Source organism: Syngnathoides biaculeatus, chromosome 11 (genome assembly GCF_019802595.1).
Source record: "Syngnathoides biaculeatus isolate LvHL_M chromosome 11, ASM1980259v1, whole genome shotgun sequence".
NCBI lineage: Eukaryota > Metazoa > Chordata > Actinopteri > Syngnathiformes > Syngnathidae > Syngnathoides > Syngnathoides biaculeatus.
The window spans coordinates 9,260,085-9,280,861 of record NC_084650.1 but is presented as its reverse complement, the minus strand read 5'-3'; the positions used below and the strand labels follow the sequence as shown (position 1 = coordinate 9,280,861).

General features: G+C 43.0%; 1 protein-coding gene across 1 annotated transcript in view; it reads right to left on the bottom strand.

Annotated features, from left to right (window-relative positions):
- Window positions 1-19,105, bottom strand: part of spdl1 (spindle apparatus coiled-coil protein 1) — a 140,359-nt gene extending 121,254 nt beyond the window's left edge. Inside the window, exons 1-2 of the mRNA XM_061834071.1 lie at window positions 18,890-19,105; window positions 9,282-9,452 (exon numbers count right to left, since the gene is read on the bottom strand). Of these exons, the coding sequence (XP_061690055.1) occupies window positions 9,282-9,452 (171 nt within the window). The 5' untranslated portion in view covers window positions 18,890-19,105. The remainder of the gene's footprint in view (window positions 1-9,281; window positions 9,453-18,889) is intronic.
- Between the last annotated feature and the right edge of the window lie 1,672 nt (window positions 19,106-20,777).

The following is a 20,777-nucleotide window of genomic DNA, read 5'->3' as shown; positions in this document are numbered from 1 at the left end:
TCTACCTTTGATTTCTTAATCTTACTCCCCACTACCATCCTATGTTGTCTGGCTTAACTCTCCCCTCCCCGACTTTACAGTCAGTCACTTCTTTGAGATTACATCGTCTGAACAAAATCCAATCAACCTTCTACCTCTGCTCTTGTAGGTCACCCTATGTTCTCTTCTGGAAAAAAGTGTTCACTACTGCCATTTCCATCCTTTTTGCAAAGTCTACCATCATCTGTCCTTCGATATTCCTGTCCTGGATGCCATACTTACACATAACTATGATTACACCCCTATTTCCTTCACTAACATATCCATTGGACTAATCACAACTCGCTCTTTATCTGGGATGCTTAGAACTACTTCTACTAACTCTAGTTCTTTCCAATTCACTTTCAGGTCGAAGCCACATAACAATCTTGCTGTCTTTCCACCTGCTCTCTTGGATGAACAATATATCAACCTTTCTCCTCATCATCATGTCAAACATCTCCAGAGCTTTTCCTGTCATAGTTCTAACATTCAAAGTCCTTACACAGTTGAAGACTCTGTGCTTTCTTCTTTTCCTTCTGCCAAAGAATCCACTCTCCTATTCTTCTTTGTCTTCAACCCACAGTAGCTGCATTTCCACCAATGTCCTGCAGGTTAACGTGGCAGACGTTGTTAAACGGGCCATGACAGATCCGGTAAAGGATTCTTTATATGAACACTCATATTTGTTTGGCAAAGTTTTTGCCAGATGCCCTTCCTAACGCAACTCTATGCATTTTTCCAGGTTTGGGACTGGCCTACATTTTGCACTGGTTTGTGCCCAAAGTAGGGCTGCATTGCATAATATGAAGAGTATGAAAGAAGTACAAAAGTGTGCCGTAGTACAGTCATGGTCAATATGCGTGTGGGCAAGTATATCTGTGCTTACAACTCCTGTGACGGAGTTCTGGAACCAATCCCAGCGTGTGTGTGTTTATCACTGATGTACAATAGCTTTCATAATACCCCAATCAAGCTTTTTGTATGGAAGTCCTCTCCCAAGCATGGGTGACCACCAGCACACATTTCTCCCCATTTTCTTTTTATAATACAGTCAGATTGATCTCGCCACATTCTCGTCAGCACGGTAACAAGTCTATCCAGTCGCATTTGAGTTGACAAGATAAATGATCCAATGATTTTAAAAAACAGGATGTGATGGAAGATTTCGTTGCTGTACTGTCACATCACAATTGTGAAAGAGCAAATTTTTGTTTTTGAGCCAACATTTTCTTCAACAAAACCACAACAAAACTGAGACAATGGACCTTTCGGACTGGCAATCTTGTGCTCCACCCCCCTTAGCTACATTTGCCATGTCCCACAAGCTTCCAAAATGGTGACTGAACAGAGCAGGTTTGAAGTTGATTCGCTAACGCGTATTCCAGATAATATTGCGGTATGTTTTTGCCAAATGCGTCAGACTTGTTCAAGACAGTTCTACGGAGAGGTCTCAACTATTTCACGCAAGGATATATACATGGAATTAAGATTTTGGACGGAGCAGCACGCAATGTCAGAGTTACAGGGAAACATTGGTGATCGATGCAAAAAAGTTTGACGCCTCACAAACTTCACATTGAAATGCAACAGTATAAAATAGTGGAATTGTACTGCACATGTAAAGCAGGGTGAGTCATTTTTACTTGGAAAGATCATGAGTAATATCATCATTGTAGCCTTCATACGTGAGTTAGATTCGATTTTCTACAAGTGCATTTAAAAAATGGTGATTAACTCAGTCCCGTTGTCACCAGATGAAAAACTTTGACTTGGTTCGTAATCGAACCCAATGCTCTCTTAAAAGTCTGATGTGATACAAATGGGCAAATAGACTTTCCCTTGCATGACGTGCATTTACGTATCATGAACCCTTCATTCACACTTCATGCACGTCAGTGATTCACTAACAAAGTGAAAGTTGTTCTCCTGCAATGTATAAAGCACTGATGATAATTAAATGAAACTGAGACAAGATACAGAAGTACACATTCCCCAAGCACATCTGAGGACCATTTTCTTCTGTAACATTAACTTTTCCAAGCACATGCTATTGACAACCAGCATTGCTTGTTTACGGCGAGAGGGGCGTGTCAAACCAGGGGTTAAAACAATGCGGCTATCTGATTGGCTATTATTGTACAAGTGATTGACAGGTCGGGAAGGTCCATTGTTTTCGGCAATAAAGTAAAGAATTTCTGTTTGTAAATACCTGGACTCACTATCTTTAAAAACGAAAGACTGAGGTCTGAAACCTTGGTGTTTTGATAGATTCCGACGTGACTTTCAACAGGTATGTCAAATCACTCACAAAAACTGCCTTTGACCATAAGAAGAACATATCTAGAGTGAAGGACCGTGTGTGTCAAGCAGACCATGAAAACCTCATTCATGCTTTTATCTCAAGTAGATGTGATGATTTTAATGGTCTTCTCCCTGGACTCCCCAAAAGGAGCATTAAACACCTCCAGCTCTTTCAGAATGCTGCAGCTCGGGTTGCTGCTAGAACAAAGAGGTCAGAGCACATAATTCCAATTCTAAAGTCCTTACACTAGCTTCCAGTCAGCTTTAGAATATATTTTAAAGTTCTGCTCCTGGTCTATAAATCACTAAATGGTTTAGGTCCTGAATACATGAAAGAAATGCTAATAATGGAAGACAAACCCAGTCGGACACTAAGATCAACAGACTTTGGTAAAATAGTGGAGCGTAGAGTCCAAAGCAAACATGGTGAAGCAGCATTTAGCTATTATGCTGGAGTTAAATAGAATAAATTGCCAACAGAGGTGACATCAGCTCCAAGTGTGAATTTTTTAAATCCAGGTTGAAAACTACCTTTTTCCTGTTGTCGTTGTCGCCAAGTTCGACAGTCGTTATTCTGTATCAAGGTCCAGAAAGGTAGCCAGATCGGTTGGGGCGCCCCACAGATGTTCCACCATCAGCGTGGGCGGTTTTTGAGCACAGTTGAAGAGATGATGCGTATCCTGGAGGGTGATGTTACACAATGGGCATTTATCGACAATGTTGTTGTCGAGTCGATGACCATTCGTACTTGGGGGTTCAAGAGGTTGGGCGACTCCAGGGGTGGAGAGGCGTGGTGCAGGCACATAGATCTATCTCGAATGAGCACCACTTTTTTCCCCTCATTATTTTGAGCAGACATGTCCAAAGTCCGGCCCCCGGGCCAATTGCGGCCCGTGGACAAATTTTTACCGGCCCGCGGCCTCTATCATGAAATCAATAATATGCGGCCCGCCAGCACTGTTGACCACAGTATAAAATACATGTGTACAAAAAGCTATTTTTCATATTTTTGATTTCACCAGAAGATGGCAGTAGCCCTGTGGCCGCACTCTGGCCGCCGTGACCCTTGACCTTGCGTGATCGTTTCAGCCCAGCCCATTTCTAACATGGCGTCTGTAAACAAAAAAAGGAAAGTTGACTGCGAGGGCCGCCGCTTCCAGGACAAGTGGAAATTTGAGTATTTTTTCACTGAAATACGAAACAACTGTGTCTGCCTAATTTGCCAAGAGACTGTGGCTGTTTTCAAGGAATTCAACATCAAGAGGCACTACCAGACGAAACATGCTAGCTACGACAAGCTAACTGGGAACAAACGCGGTGAAAAAGTGAAGCAACTGGAAGCTGTTTTAACGGCACAGCAAAGCTTTTTCACAAGAGTCCGTGAGTCAAATGAAAATGCCACAAAGGCAAGCTACGAAGTGGCAACGCTGATTGCAAAGCACTGCAAACCTTTCACAGAGGGTGAATTTATTAAAGACTGTGTAATGAAAATGGTTGAGAAAATTTGTCCCGCGAAGAAGCAAGAGTTTGCCAATATTTGCCTGGCTCGTAATACTGTGGTACGGAGAATTGAAGACGTTTCATTAGATATTAAAGAGACAGTTAGAGGCAAAAGGAACTGAGTTTGACTTTTTCTCGTTAGCGTGCGATGAAAGCACGGATGCGTCCGACACCACTCAGTTACTGATCTTTTTAAGAGGAGTGGACAATGACATGAACATGACTGAAGAGCTTCTGGACCTCCAGAGTCTGAAGGGCCAAACAAGAGGAACGGATTTATTTGTTTCTGTTTGTTCCACCGTAGATGACATGAAACTACAGTGGAATAAAGTCACCGGGATTATTACGGACGGCGCACCTGCCATGGCTGGCGAGCGGAGTGGATTATCAAGCCTTGTCTGTAACAAAGTCAGCGAAGAAGGAGGCAGCGCTATTAAACTCCACTGTATTATTCATCAAGAAATGCAGCTCTATGGGGGCACAAACCAGTGCAATCTGTAGGCCGGTCCCAAGCCCGGATAAATGCAGAGGGTTGCGTCAGGAAGGGCATCCGGCGTAAAAACTGTGCCAAACAAATATGAGCGTTCATCTAAAGAATCCCATACCGGATCGGTCGTGGCCCGGGTTAACAACGCCCGCCCCCGGCACTGCTAACCTGCAGGGCGTCGGTGGAAATTCAGCTACTGTGGGTCGAAGACAAAGAAGAGGAGGAAACCGGATCCAGCGTCAGAAGAAAAAGAGGAATGCACAGAGCCTACAACTGAGTGTAGGGACTTTGAATGTTGGGACTATGACAGGAAAAGCACAGGAGTTGGTTGACATGATGATTAGGAGAAAGGTTGATATTCTGTGCATCCAAGAGAGCAGGTGGAAAGGTAGTAGTAAGGCTAGAAGTTTGGGAGCAGGGTTTAAATTATTCTACCACGGAGTAGATGGGAAGAGAAATGGAGTAGGGGTTATTTTAAAGGAAGAGCTGGCTAAGAATGTCTTGGAGGTGAAAAGAGTATCAGATCGAGTGATGAGACTAAAATTTGAAATTGAGGGTGTTATGTATAATGTGGTTAGCGGCTATGCACCACAGGTAGGATGTGACCTGGAGTTGAAAGAGAAATTCTGGAAGGAACTAGATGAAGTAGTTCTGAGCATCCCAGACAGCGAGACAGTTGTGATTGGTGCAGATTGTAATGGACATATTGGTAAAGGAAACAGGGGCGATGAAGAAGTGATGGGTAAGTACGGCATCCAGGAAAGGAACTTTGAAGGGCAGATGGTGGTGGACTTTGCAAAAAGGATGGAGATGGCTGTAGTGAACACTTATTTCCAGAAGAGGGAGGAACACATAGTGACCTACAAGAGCGGAGGTAGAACCACGCAGGTAGATTATATTTTGTACAGACAATGTAATCTGAAGGAGGTTACTGACTGTAAAGTAGTGGTAGGGGAGAGTGTAGCTCGACAGCATAGGATGGTAGTGTGTAGGATGACTCTGGTGGTGGGTAGGAAGATTAAGAAGACAAAGGTAGAGCAGAGAACCATGTGGTGGAAGCTGAGAAAGGAAGAATGTTGTGCGGCCTTCCGGAAAGAGGTGAGACAGGCTCTCGATGGACAACCGAAGCTCCCGGAAGACTGGACGACGACAGCCAAGGTGATCAGAGAGACAGGCAGGAGAGTACTTGGTGTGTCATCTGGTAGGAAAGGGGAGAAGGAGATTTGGTGGTGGAACCCCAAAATACAGGGAGTCATATAAGGAAAGAGATTAGCGAAGAAGAAGTGGGATACTGAGAGGACTGAGGAGAGGCGAAAGGAGTACATCGAGATGCGACGTAGGGCAAAGGTAGAGGTGGCAGAGGCTAAACAAGAGGCATATGAAGACATGTACACCAGGTTGGACACGAAAGAAGGAGAAAAGGATCTCTACAGGTTGGCCAGACAGAGGGATAGAGATGGGAAGGATGTGCAGCAGGTCAGGGTGATTAAGGATAGAGATGGAAATGTGCTGACTGGTGCCGGTAGTGTACTAAATAGATGGAAAGAATACTTTGAGAAGTTGATGAATGAAGAAAATGAGAGAAGGAAGAGTTGAAGAGGCAAGAGTGAAGGACCAGGAAGTGGAAATGATTACTAAGGGGGAAGTCAGAAAGGCACTACAAAGGATGAAAACTGGAAAGGCAGTTGGTCCTGATGACATACCGGTAGAGGTATGGAAGCAATTTGGAGAGATGGCTGTGGAGTTTTTGACCAACTTATTCAACAGAATACTAGCGGGCGAAAAGATGCCTGAAGAATGGAGGAAAAGTGTTCTAGTTCCCATTTTTAAGAACAAAGGGGATGTTCAGAGCTGTGGGAACTATAGAGGAATAAAGTTGATGAGCCACACAATGAAGTTATGGGAAAGAGTAGTGGAGGCTAGACTCAGGACAGAAGTAAGTATCTGCGAGCAACAGTATGGTTTCATGCCTAGAAAGAGTACCACAGATGCATTATTTGCCTTGAGGATGCTCGTGGAAAAGTACAGAGAAGGTCAGAAGTAGCTACATTGCGTCTTTGTGGACCTAGAGAAAGCCTATGACAGAGTACCAAGAGAGGAACTGTGGTACTGCATGCGTAAGTCTGGTGTGGCAGAGAAGTATGTTAAAATAGTACAGGACATGTATGATGGCAGCAGAACAATGAGTGAGGTGTGCCTTAGGTGTAACAGAGGAATTTAAGGTGGAGGTGGGACTGCATCAGGGATCAGCTCTGAGCCCCTTCCTGTTTGCAGTGGTAATGGATAGGCAGACATCTCATCTCTGGTTGAGGAGTTTCAGCAGCGCTTTCGGGACTTTGCAGCTATTGAAAAGGAGATCACGCTTTTCTCCTCTCCTTTCTCCGTGGACCCTGATGACGCTCCAGACCACCTGCAACTGGAGCTCATTGAGCTGCAGTGTGACGCCGAGCATCGCAGTCGGCACCAACAGCTCCCTCTTGTCAACTTCTACCGCCAGCTGGATGAAGGCAGGTTCCAAGCAATTCGGACATTTGCTAAGAAAATGCTGAGCTTGTTTGGCTCCACATACATGTGCGAGAAGACATTCTCCGTTATGAACATTAACAAGAGCCGCATGAGGACGAGACTGAGTGACTCTCACCTGCGTGACGTCTTGCGCATCAAAACCACTGCTCTTGAGCCAGACATGGACTACATACTGCAGTCAAGATCCCAGTATCACCCTTCACATTAGTGCAGGCAAGACCTTAAGTCCTCTGAGTTGAATAAATTCTTAAATCTCAGTTAATTATTTTTTTTGTGATGGTCAAAATCACAGTTTGAATATGCAGTGATCATTGTTTTGTTTTCAGCACTTTTCCTACAGTGAGCATATAATAGTGAATAATACGTAATGTTTCACATGAACTTAGATATCCTTTATAGTTTTCTTAATTTTTTGTGGTTTGTGATTTCGGTAAAAACCTAAATGTAAAAAAAAAAATGTAAAAGTAAAAGTATGCCATTTGTAATTAAATTAAAAAAAATCCCAAAAAGTTAATTTGTATTTAATATTAATGGTTCAAAGACTGTCAGGCTAAATAGTCGGCCCCCCACACATTTTCACCTTACCAAATCTGGCCCTCTTTGCAAAAAGTTTGGACACCCCTGATTTTGAGAGTATTTCCACTTTTTGATATCTTTGCACTGTACACTGTTTTTAATTGTACTTTTTTCTTTTTTTGTTTCTGTTTTTTTTCCTTCTTTTAAATGTTTTTTTTTTGTATTCAAATGCTTTGAAGGTCATGTAAAGCACAATGAGTTACCTTGTGTATGGAATGCGGCACAGTGGTACCTCAACTTACGAAATTAATTTGTTCCAGAACTTTTTTCGTAACATGAATTTTCCCCTAAGTAAAAGCATTTACATGTAAATACCCTAATCCGTTCCAAGCCCCAGCATCCTCCCCCCTAAAAAAAATACATTATGTCTAAAATAATAAAAACTATGTTCATTTTTTTGTGCGAAGGGTGAGTGCCGAGCAAAAGGCAATGTGGGAGAGGCTAGAGGATGCAAACGTTAGACAGAGAGAAAACTTACATATGAATGTACGCACGCAGACAACTTAATTGCACTAAAATTTATTGATGCCCATGGTGAATAAAGATTAATATACTTGCAAGAATCACAAACCAAAAACTCATGAAAAAGTTGTACTTTCCCAATGTGCACTAGGGTGTGAAAGCTCTAGCGTGATTCGGTGACAGTCGAAAGCCCAAGGGAAACAAAAAGCATCATGGGTCAAGATTGACGTCCCTCCTTGCCAATGGGATGCCAGGAAGATGCTACGGCGATAGCCAATGGGAGAGCAGTTCTATCATGCCACACACACCAAGATACAGGATGTTTACGTTCTGTGGAACTTGGGGGCTGCGAATCCAGTGCCTATTTTTTCCTTTCGTATACTCAATTTTCTTTTATAACTAGAGAATATTTTTCCAAGAAAGCTTTTTGTAACCTGAATTTGTCATTACTAGAGACGTTCGTATGTAGAGGTACGATAAGGTAAAAACTAGTTTTGCCTTGCTATCCTACACAGCCAGCCCCCCCATAACTTTTTGGGTCGTCAGCACTATGTCAAAAGATGTAGGACAAGGCTAAACATAAACTAGCTTTTGGATTCAACTATACCTTTCACATTGGCAACGTGGAGTAATTGTCTTGTCGAGGCCATCAATGACATCATTGACCAGATCAGTGAATTGTGACAAAAACGATCAGCATAAAATGCTAAAATGATGGCCGATGCCATGACTGTGTAGAGAGTAAAGATTAGTGCCTTCTTAATCTGAGGTAAATTACTAGTTTCACACAAAATCCCAAATATCTCTCACTCTGATTCAACCCATTAAAAGGTCACATTCACATTTTTAGCCTAACAGCACACAATGTCCTATCATATGTGCCTAGATTTTTTTCCTGCCTTGACCTATATCAGTATGATTTTCGTCCTCTTTATGTTTTCCTCTAGATCCCTTGTAGATTTCAATTACTATTCTGTAAGATTCCACTCTTGGTTGTGTTTGTGGGTTTTGAATTTAAGTAAGTCTCTGTCCAACCTTACGATGAGACTGATAAAACGTATGTCACAGCTTAGTGCTAAATTCTATACATATAAAAGGTGATGTGGTGCCCCTCTGTGAGACAAATTAGTTTGATTTTCACATTTAAGAGTAAATGGGGCCATAACCTGGAAGCGAAGGCAGGCGTTTACCTTTCTTCATATATCTTTCCAAATAAATGTTTTTATTTCAACCAAGGTATGCGACATAAAAAATTGCACCCTGAAAATTTTTTAGATGCATTGAATGTGTGTGATTAAATATGGTGTACCCTACTTCTCCAACCTAGTCAACTGGGATCGGCTTCAGCTCACTGGGGTCGAAATGTATAAACAGGAGAAAATGACTGGATAGAGTTAAAATGACACACCTCCAACACAAACGTCATCTCCAGTCTCTGTTCCTCATGCCTGGTTTCCGTTTCTGTTAACTGATTAAGCAGATCCAAGCCAGCATGGGCAGCTTGCTGGACTTGCTCCTCCTTTATTCTCAGTTGGCCTTGAAGATATTGTATCTCATCTTCTGTTGCTGTGTCAGACATCTGATGAGATATTTCGAAATTAAACTTTTCAACTTTGAATCAAAGCTTAGCATAACAATAACATATACACATATACTTTGTATGCTTGTGTATGAGGTAGGATTATGGCATAGTAATTGACAGTTGATTGCAGAATTTATTGTGAGGGGACCGATCATAATTTTTTGTGTAATCTTAGCGAATTTCAGTATCTGTTGATATGAAGTCCCAGTGCAATACGTCATTAATGTCTCAATACAAATTGTCTCAATTGACTTAATTCTTTTATTTGAATAAGTCCAGAGCAACACTGGCTCAAATCAATGAAATGGATAAAATATTTATCATCAGCGGTGAAGACCAAAATAACGATTTAAATATCCTCTGAAACAAACGATTCATCCATCCATTTTATGTATCAATCTTCACAAGGGTTGCAGGCATGCTGGAGTTTATCTCAGCTATCTTTGGGTGAGAGGCGGAATATACCCTGAACCGGTCACCAGCCAATCGCAAACAAAAAAAACAATCGCGCACAGACATAAACGTCTACAGACAATTTAAGTTTTCAATCAACCTATCATGCACGTTTTTGGGATGTGGGAGGAAACCGGTGTACCATGCAAGCAAGGAGAGAACACGCAAACTCCACACAGACAGGGCTGGGATTTAAACACCTGTCCTCATAACTGTGAGCCAGATGTGCTCTAGCTTTCCTGTGTGGCGCTTGCAATATCCCCCCAGTGGCTTTGTGGGTTTTCTCTGGGTATTCCGGATTCCTCTCAAGGGGGGTAGACCCCGAACTGTCCATCCATCCATCTTCTACCGCTTTTAGTCGGGTCGCAGGGTCAGTAGCTTTACCAGGGATGCGGAGACTTCACTTTCCCCAGCCACTACATACAGCTCTTCCGGTGCAGGGATGAGAATGACCAATTTGGAAAAACACTGAAAATGTCTGTCGATTGGGGGAGAGGGGTTGTTGATATTTTTTGCTCCTATCAGAACACCGAGTGCACAGCACTTTGCCGGGAATGTCCACTTTTTGTATGTGTTCGGTGAGACGTTGATACCGTTTTCGGTCCTTTTTTCAAGCCATGCCCGTCTGAAACAGTTTTTGATTCCAGCATCCTTGTCAATTGCCCTTGCTCGATATTCATCCTTTTTTTCTAACACTTTCGCCATCGTAAAACTTTTAACACACTGTCGCTCAATTTGCGCTAAGTCCCATGTGCCATTACTTGGCTAACTAACAAGTTACACTGCGATTTCTGAGAACCGAGAACACATGTACATGGCAATGGTGAAACTCGATTAACCACCAAGACGATTGGATCGTTATACTGTATAAGTCTGTTGTCCAATCGAGTAATCTGCCGCAAACAAATTTTAATGTTTATGTCGCAAAACGCAAATATTTAGACTACCGAGCAAGTTAGAACGCCATATGATAGTCGTGCTTGTGCTCGCACTAAGCTGAATTTGCAGCTCGGAGCCCACCACTGAGAGGCAGGCGGACGATACCCTACCCCCCTGAAATTTTCTCAACGGATTTGAGCTTATCTCGAGAATGGTCATTTTGGTGTGCAAAGGTCGGAAATCCACCGATCGGCGGAAAATTCTCATCGCTGTCCAGGGGGATCCCAAGGCGCTCCCAAGACAGCCAAGAGACGTAATCTCTCCAGCATGTCCTGAGTCATCCCCGGGGTCTCTTTCCATTGCGACGTGCATGGAACACCTCACCTGGGAGGCGTCTGGGAGGCATCCAAATCAGATGCCCCAGAAACCTAATCTTGCTCCTTTCATGGCGAGGAGCAGCGGCTCGACACTGAGCCTCTGCTGGATGACCGAGCTTCTCACCCTATCTCTTAGGGAGCGCATGGACACCCTGCAGAGGAAATTCATTTTGGCCGCTTGTATCCAGGATCTTGTTCTTTCGGTCATGACACACAGCTCATGACCATAGGTGAGGGTAGGAACGTATATTGACTGGTAAATTGAGAGCTTCATCTTTTAACTTAGCTCCTGCTTTACCACAACAGACTGATACACTGATCACTGCAGACGTTGCACCGATGCGCTTGTCGATCTTCCCTCACTCATGAACCAGACGCCAAGATAATTGCACTCCTCCACTTGGTGCAGGATCACATCTCCGACCCAGAGAGGGCACGGCACCCTCTTTCGAATGAGGACCATGGTCTCATATTTGAAGGTGCTGATTCTACTCCCTGCCACATTACACTAGGCAGGCTGAGAACCGCTTCAGTGAGCGGTAGTGATCATGGCTTGATGAAGCCAACAGAACCACATCATCTGCAAAGAGCAGAGAAGCAATGCTGAGGATACCAAATTGGACCCCCTCTGCGCCTTGGCTACGCCGAAAGATTCTGTCCATCACAGTTCTGAACAAAATTAGTGACGAAAGGGCAGCCTTGGTGGAGTCCAACTCTCACTGGAAACGAGTCCGACTTATCAGGGGGTTTGGTGCCCCATACGCCGAAGGACCCCGGACGGGACTCCCCAAGGAACACTGTTTCTTCTTCTCTGAGTCCACAAAACAAGTAAACTGGTTGGGCAAACTCCCATGCACCCTCAAGGATCCTGCCGAAGATGTAAAGCTGGTTCACTCTTCTGCGACCAGGATGAAAACCACATTTATTCTCCTGAATCTGATATTCGACTTCCCCACGGACCCACCTCTCCAGCACTACCGAACAGACCTTACTAGGGAGGCTGGAGTGTGGTCCCCCTTGTAGTTGGATCACACCGTCCGGTCCCCTTTCTTAAGAAGGAGGACCACCACCCCAGCGTGCCAATCCAGAAACACTGTCCCCTTGTCCATGCAATATTGCAGAGGCGTGTCAACCAGGACAGCACCACAACATTGTCCAGAACAGCGAACAGATAAAGGCACTTTGTACAAGCTTAACAGAATGTATGACGTTATCATACTTATCTCTTCACCTGTTCTAAATGAAGATTTGCATCTTGTATGACTTATAAGGAATAGTTCCTATAAACAGAAATGTCTCTTGTTCTTTGCTCTGTCGTACCAGGGCAGCACGGACTGCCTGACAAAAGTTCCTTGTGTGTTTATACACACTTGGGCATTAAAGCCGATTCTGACTATGAACTCTGGGCGAATCTCGTCAACCCCCGAGGCCTTGCAAAAAGGGATCAAGTCGGCGGTGAGGGAGGTGGTATCAGGAGCTGGGCGGAATAGTTAGTATGTCAGTACAGCATGTGACTCAATGGTCCAATCACGAGAGATCAGCTCCACAGCGCTCACTGCGCAACAAAATAATTTTGACGAGTGTGCAGCAGGCTATGCAGAGGTGCTGAGTGGGACAACGCGTATGTCACGTGATGCAAACCACGTGTTGTCGGCCTCAAGACCACAGAGTATCTTCTTTTCCTTTCAGCATGTACCATGAGGGGTCACCACAATGTGCAATCTTTTCCCATCTAAGCCTGCATCATCCTCTCGAACACCAACTGCCCTCATGCCTTTCTTGACAACATCCATCAACCTTCTCTTTGGTCTTCCTTTCGCTCTTTTGCCTGGCAGCTCCATCCTCAACACCTTTCGACCAATAAACTCACTCTCTCACCTCTGGACGCGTCCAAACCATCGAAGTCTGCTCTCTCAAACTTTGTCTCAAAAACATCCAACAGCGGCTGTTCCACTAAAGAGCTTATTTCTAATCCTATCCAACTTGTTCACTCCTTGCGAGAAACTCAACATCTTCATTTCTGCTGCCTCCATTTCTGCTTTCTGTTGTGTCTTCAATGCCACAGTTTCTAATCTGTACATTATGCCAGGCCAGTGATTTATTAACTTTGCCCTTCATCCTAACAGAGACTCTTCTGTCACATAAGATACCTTCCGCTGGCTGTTCCAACCTGCTTGGACCCATTTCTTCACTTCCTTACCACATTCACCATTGCTCTGGAATGGTGACCGCAAGTATTTGAAGTTGTCCACCCTTGATATCTTTTCTACCTGGAGCCTTACTCTTCCCCCTCAACTCCTCTAATTCATGCACATTTATTTTGTTTTACGTCGGCTAATCTTCATTCGTCTCTTTTCTAGTGCATGCTTCCATCTTTCTAATTGTCCCTCCTCCTGCACCCTGCTTTCACAATATAATCTGTGAACATCATGGTCCAATGGGATTCCAGTTTAACCTCATCTAACCCTATCCATTACCACAATAAAGACGAGCGGGCTCAGAGCTGATCCCTGATGCAGTCCCACCTCCACCTTAAATTATTCTGTCACACCTACTGCACACCTCACCACTTAACTGCTGCCCTCATACATATCCTGTACCATTCTAACATTTTTCCGACATACCAGACTCACGCATGCAGTACCACAGTTCCTCTCTTGGTACTCTGCCATAAGCTTTCTCAAGATCCACAAAGACACAATCTCCCTCTGACCTTCTCTGTACTTTTCCACTTGCATCCCTCAAGGCAAATAATGGATCTGGGGTACTCTTTCTCGGGATGAAACCATAGTGTTGCTCGCAGACACTTCTGCCCCGAGTCTAGCCTCCACTATTCTTTCCCATAACGCCATTTTGTGGCTCACCAAATTTATTCCTCTATAGAGCTCATGCACCTAAATCATCAAATCACGTCACTGGCCGCAAGTGCCAGTCAAACAAACCGTTCTTCAATGCTTAGTCGGTTGGAGACAACGCGAAAATACGTATTATAGCACAACGCCCAGAGTTTTGTCAGATAGCGTTAAACATTTAGAAGGTGATAATAAACCAAGGTATGTGGAAAAATGAGACACTTGGCATAGTGGACCCATATTTAATGCCGAAGTCGATGTTTTCACCGATAAGAAATTGGACTGTTAACCCATTTTCGCTTGTCTTGGACAACTGGATTTACACATGTATCTGGTGAGTAAGTCCCTGAGTTTTACATGGAAGAGTTAGCAACCGTTGAAAAGTCTGGATGCGTACAAATACTTCCATGCTGGATCTGTTCTCAGTCAAGAATAAATCCCACAAAGTGATGGAGCCCCTCAGATTTTTTCAAAACAAATACCAATATTTAAATATAAAACCCCTGGTTATACACAAACTCGCATTGATTAACTATGATTGGGGAAAAAAAAAAATGAGGGGAAGCACGTCGGCTCCTCCATACATTTCCCAAGAAGTATTTATAATGCCAAGTTGGCTCATTTGAGAACAATGCCTTAAAAAAAAAAATAAGACTGATTCGGTTTCTCCGTACACGAATCGTGTCGCGGCCACACGTTAAACCTCTCCATGACAGAGGGTTTTTTTTTTTTTTAATATGCATTGGAATAATTTGAGAACAATGCATATTTGAAAAAAAAAAAATAAGTTTGTCGGGGAGAGGTTTACCAAAGATTAACGTGTGGCCGCAACACGCTTTGTGTACGTTGGAGATGACTGCCTATTGTTGGTTTTTTTGTGTGTGTGTGTAAGTGCATTGTTCTTAAATAAGACAACTTAATTATAAATACTTAATTTGAGATTGGGAATTTGAGATTGAAAAGGATAATTCCTACCTGACATGAAGTGATCATTAACAGGCGTGTGCGTATTTTGGTTGGCCACCATCCATCATGTTTAATTGCCGAAATCCATCGATATTTTCTAGTCTTTTCAGCTGGTATTCTATAGAATGACCTCTTTCTGTCATGTCTGTTGTAACAACCAACAACACAACAAGTCTCGGCCATTGTTAATATTCTGCTCTGGTTCGGGCATTGTTAATATTCTGCTCCGGTTCAACGCCCCCAGACTGTCGAGCAGCTCTTTTTGACCGGCGCCGTGAAAATGGTGACATCACATGCACAAGCTCAAGAGTTCCCACAGCTCTGCAAATCGCCTTTGTTCTTAAAAATGGGAACTAGCACACTTTTCCTCCATTCTTCAGGCATCTTCACGCCCGCTAGTATTCTGTTAAAACCTCCACAGCCATCTCTCCAAATTGTTTTCATACCTCCATGTCTATGTCAGCAGGACCAACTGCCTTTCAGTTTTTCATCCTCTTCAGTGCTTTTCTAACTTCCCCCTTACTAATCATTGGCAAATCCTGGTCCTTCACATTTGCCTCTTCTACTCTTCCTTCTCTCATTTTCTTCTTCAACTTCTCAAAGTATTCTTTCCATCTATTTAGCACACTACTTCCACCAGTCAACACATTTCCATCTTGATCCTTAATCACCCTTACCTGCTGAACATCCTTCCCATCTCTATCCCTCTGTCTGGCCAACCTGTAGAGATCCTATTCTCATTCTTTTGTGTCCAACCCGGTGTACATGTCGTTATATGCCTCTTGTTAAGCCTTTGCCACCTCTCCCATTACCCTACATCACATCTCAATGTATTCCTTTCGCCTCTCCTCAGCCCTCTCCGTGGCCCACTTCTTCGTTCACCTCTTTTCTTGTATGACTTCCTGTATTGTGGGTTTCCACCACCAAGTCTCATTCTCCCCTTTCCAACCAGAAGACACACCAAGTACTCGCCTGCCTGTCTCTCTGATCACCTTGGCTGTAGTAGTCCAGTCTTCCGGGAGCACCACGTGTCCGAGAGCCTGTCTCACCTCTTTCCGAAAGGCCGCACATTTCTTTCTCAGCTTCCATACATAGTTCTCTGCTCTTTGTCTTCTTAAAGTGCATGGAAGGTCCTCTATGCACCTTTTTGCTCAAATAATTTAATAATAATATAATTTGTTAATAAGTGTTTTTCCGCAGAATTTGAATCTGAAATATGTTATGAAGGAAATAAATTGTATTTTACGATTATCGGCAAAAAATTAGCGCACATTGCTGGATTCGCCAGAAAAAGACGAAAACGAAGCAGAAACAGTCGAGTAGGAACGTGACATCAGAACCGATGACAACAATGGCGAGCATTGGAATACATTGTAAGAACGACAATTAATTTTTCGGTATTTTGAGCAATGAATACTATTCTGAAGGGTCCCACGAAGACGGTGAAGAATACGAGTTTTATAAAAGGCATTAAAGGTTATCAATTTGAGGCAATTAGACAGCATACTCGTTCAAATGCAGACAAAATGATTGACCATGAAGGAAGTGCCGAGCACGCAGGGAGCAGGATATGGCTCATGTTGGAAACAAAGACCAGTAAGCATTTGTGAAGTTCTTGTTTGGTTTAGTAAGTCATAAACTGATAAATAGTAAAGGCTTCGATATCCTGAATGTATATACAAATTTTCGGTCTTGTTTTAAGATTATGCAAACGCCATATATTTAGTAAATAGATATGCGACCACCTGGCCGTCCATTGTACAGCACGATGGATCTGCCAGTGCTTGTAATGAGAAACTATCTGCAGTATGATGTGTCTACCGGTAGTGCCGTCAGAGGTCAGACACACGCGTTTTTAGACCCCAGAAACTCGGTCAAAAATTTCAGACTTTAATTCGTAAACACTTGTATTTTTTAGTAAAAACATCGAAAAGGTTATGTATTTTATGGTACAGGTGAACATATACAACTATCTTCGCCTAGGTGAGATCATTTGCGTTCACACTCATCACCCAATCTGATACTTTTTTCACCTCCAAGACATTCTTAGCCAGTTCTTCCTTTAAAATAACTCCTACTCCATAAGTCTTTTAATCCACTCCCATAGTAAAACAACTGAACTATATATATCTTGTCACAGTCCCAACATTCAATGTCCCTTCATTCAGTTGTAGGCTCTTCTTCTGCCAACGAATCCGCTTTCCTCCTCTTCCTTGTGTTCAACCCACAGTAGCTGAATTTCCACTGATGCCCTGCATCTTAACGGTGCCGGGGGCAGCCATTGTTGAGCCAGGCCACGACCGATTCAATATAGTATTCTTTAGATGAACACTCAGATTTGTTTGGCACAGTTTTCGGCTGGATGCCCTTTCTGACACAACCCTCTGCATTTATCCGGGTTTGGAACGGACCTCCTGATTGCACTGGCTTGTGCCCCCATAGTGCTGCATTCCGACCACAGAGTATAAGTAGTCTATACTTTGACATTGCCCAAGAAAAAAAATTGCACATTCTGAACCATTTATTTAATGTAATGCAATGTTCCAGTAATGTAACTTGATGCGATGTGGGCGTTGACAGTAGTACAATCATGAAGTATAAAGTGGCCTGAATAAGGCTATACTTTTAACATTGTCCCCAAAAAAAAAAAAAATCAAATTTTTACCATGTATTGAATGTATGCAATGTTACGCTGGTGCAGCTGAAGAGTGTTGGCCTCACAGTTCTGAGGTCTGTGGTTCAAATCCCAGCCACCCCCTGTGTGGAGTTTGCATGTTCTCCCCCGTGCCTGCATGGGTTTTCTCCAGGTACTCCGGTTTCCTCCCACATAACTTAAAACGTGCATTTATTGGAGACTCTAAGTTGCCCCTCGGTGTGATCGCGAATGTGACTTGTCTGTCTCTATGTGCCCTGCGATTGGCTGGCAACAAGTTCAGCGTGTACACCGCCTCCTGCCCAATGACAGCTGGCAAAGGCTCCAGGACTCCCGCGACCCTTTTGAGGATAAGCGCCTCAGAAAATGGATGGATGCATGGAATGTTGCGGTCAGGAGATTTTTTTCACAGACTTTGAAATTTTTTTAAAAAGAATACACAGGAAATGTTTAAAACATACAAGAAAATATGTACACAAGTAGTTCAGACTATTAACTTTGTATAAAAAAAAAAGGTAAAAGCTAAATTTTCTTCAACGGCATTTTAAAACTTTTCATGCTAGACATTCGTAAGAATCACCCAACTTTTTCACAGGGAAATTATATTAAAACCTTTAAAATTGTCTTTAAAAGATCTGTCTCATAATAATGGTGTCATGCCTTTGAAAATGTATGCACATATTTATTAAGGGCGGGACGGTCGATGATTGATTAGCACGTCTGCCACACAGTTCTCATGACCGAGGTTCAAATCTCCCGCGTTGCGTTTTTCTCCGGGTATTCCGGATTACTTTCCCAAAACATGGAAGGTAGCGTAATAGACGAAATCAGCTAAAACAGGCGGTAGCACGTCCGCCACCCTAGGAAAAGCGGTAATGATAACTGATGAATATTTAATAAGTCTGATGAAGTATTATGTACACAGACAAAAACGGAACACGACAGTCGTTAATGCATTACAAATTTAAACGAGAATACGACACGGCGAAAACTACGATTTATCGTTATAATCGTCGTGTGTCGTCCAGTAAAAAAAAAAAAAATCTTCTGGTTCCACGAAAAAAAAAAACACAGATCAAGAGAAAATGTATGATAGTTACATGGTTCTGTGTTGCAACGCTTTAAATGATAACCCAGGGAAATTCTTCGAAAGTTCTAAACCAACATGTGTCAAAAAATATTTGCAGCGTTTACCGGTTATCTCTTACGGTCTCAATTTGGGGCGATTATGTACAGAAAACAAGTTAAACTCACGATAAACTTGTGACGATGAAGCCTTCAATCACCCTTTCGTCGTCTTCTTCTACTCTTCAGCGTTCTTCAGCCTTCTTCTTTTTCCCCTCTTCTTCTCTTCAGCCTTCTCCTCGGCATCTTCTTCTTCTATTATGATTCTTATTATTATTAGTAGTAGTAGGAGTCGTAGTAGTATCATTATTATCATCCATTTTCTGAGCCACTTGTACTCACAAAGTTCATTTATAGTATTAATATTATATTTGTTTGTTAGTGGGTGAGATCGAACGCTCAGGATATATTACCGCCACCTAGTGTGCTCGTGTGGATCGGAGTATATTAACGCAGCAGCAAATTAAATAAATTAACTTTTCATTTTAAACCGAAACAGCTTAATTTCTTAAGTGTTGAGTAGATTTTATTCTTTTAAAAATACGTTTGTTCACTTCTGCTTCCACCAACTCTCTTCTTTACCCCCACAAGTGATCGCCGTTTGACAAAGAATCTTGTGACGTTCGTGAACGATTCTTTCAAACAACAACGGTTTTTGTGTTTGCACTTCCAAGCCACCGTACTTTTTAGTGAAGGAACAGAATAGAAAAAGTTGATAGACTGATATGTTCCTTTTGCTTGGCTGCCGCCCGCCCCTGCAAGGCAAGCGAGTCGACTGAGAAATGAAAAGGAGCTGTTGAAACATTCTGTCACTCAGTTCCAATGACGTAGAACTAGACTGCGCACTCTGCATCCAACATTGGTTCCAGTCAGGGCAGTGTTAGGAATGGTAGTGTCCACACCCTGCTCAATGGTTTGTTCCAGTAGCGTATACGGAAGCGCGGGATTGGTATGTGCAGAGCTGTGACTAAAGAGAAGGAGTACTGAGCTTTCAAAGCTGCCTCGCGTTGTTATTAAAGACGGTTTTAGACCACGTCATGAAACAGAAAATACAGATTTTGGAGAGGTGCATTGCATTCTCACACGGGATTGTGCTTCGCTGCTATCAGCTCTGCGAATACAAGACAGCCACAGTTGTCGCAGTTTGGTTGATCACTGCTCCATTTTCTCGCACTGGTTCTTGATCACAGCTGGCAGTTGAAAGAAAGACGCTTTACAACGCCCTTTTGAGCAATCAATAACATAGCAGTGCACCGCCATTCATATGCCTTTCTGAAATGATTCCTGGTTAGTTACATGTGTTTACGTGAATTCACCAAACCAAGATGGCGTCCGCGTTATAAATCGGAAGGTGTGTGACGTCAGTTGAAAAGAGTTTTTTGATACACACATGAACAACAAGCACGGTAAACATACACACGTTGTTATGGAAAACGATGCGATAAATCTATATACTTGGGATATTTTGGGTCCTGAGAGACATGAATATCATCTAAACATTTGCAGCATGCCCAGGAAGGTTTAAAAGATACGTTGACACATATATAGAACTTCATAATATTGTAATGATATATTTTCCAAATTCGTGCGTTCATTTAAGATGACACGCTGTGGTGACCCCTAACGGGACAAGCCGAAAGGAACAGAAGAACATAATTATAACAATTAATTATGATGGTTAAAGTGAAACACACCACTTCTGCTTCCGGTCCCAGATCTGGTGGCAGCGAAAAAGAGGAGGCTGCGGCCAATCCGATCGTACAATAAATAAATCCTGCTGAATTTGGACCGAATGCTGTGAATACCCCTTCCTCGAGCCGTCACCTTATCGTGGTGCAGGGGTTTGTGTGTGCCGATGAGCCTAGGAGCTAAGTTGTCTGGGGCTTCATGCCCCTGGTCGGGTCATCCATGGGAAACAGGTGAGGGTCCATACAAAGTACGACTCCAAAATTCCAATGATGACTATAAAAATTGGATCTTGGTTTCCCTTGCCCGGACGCGGGTCACCAGGGCCCCC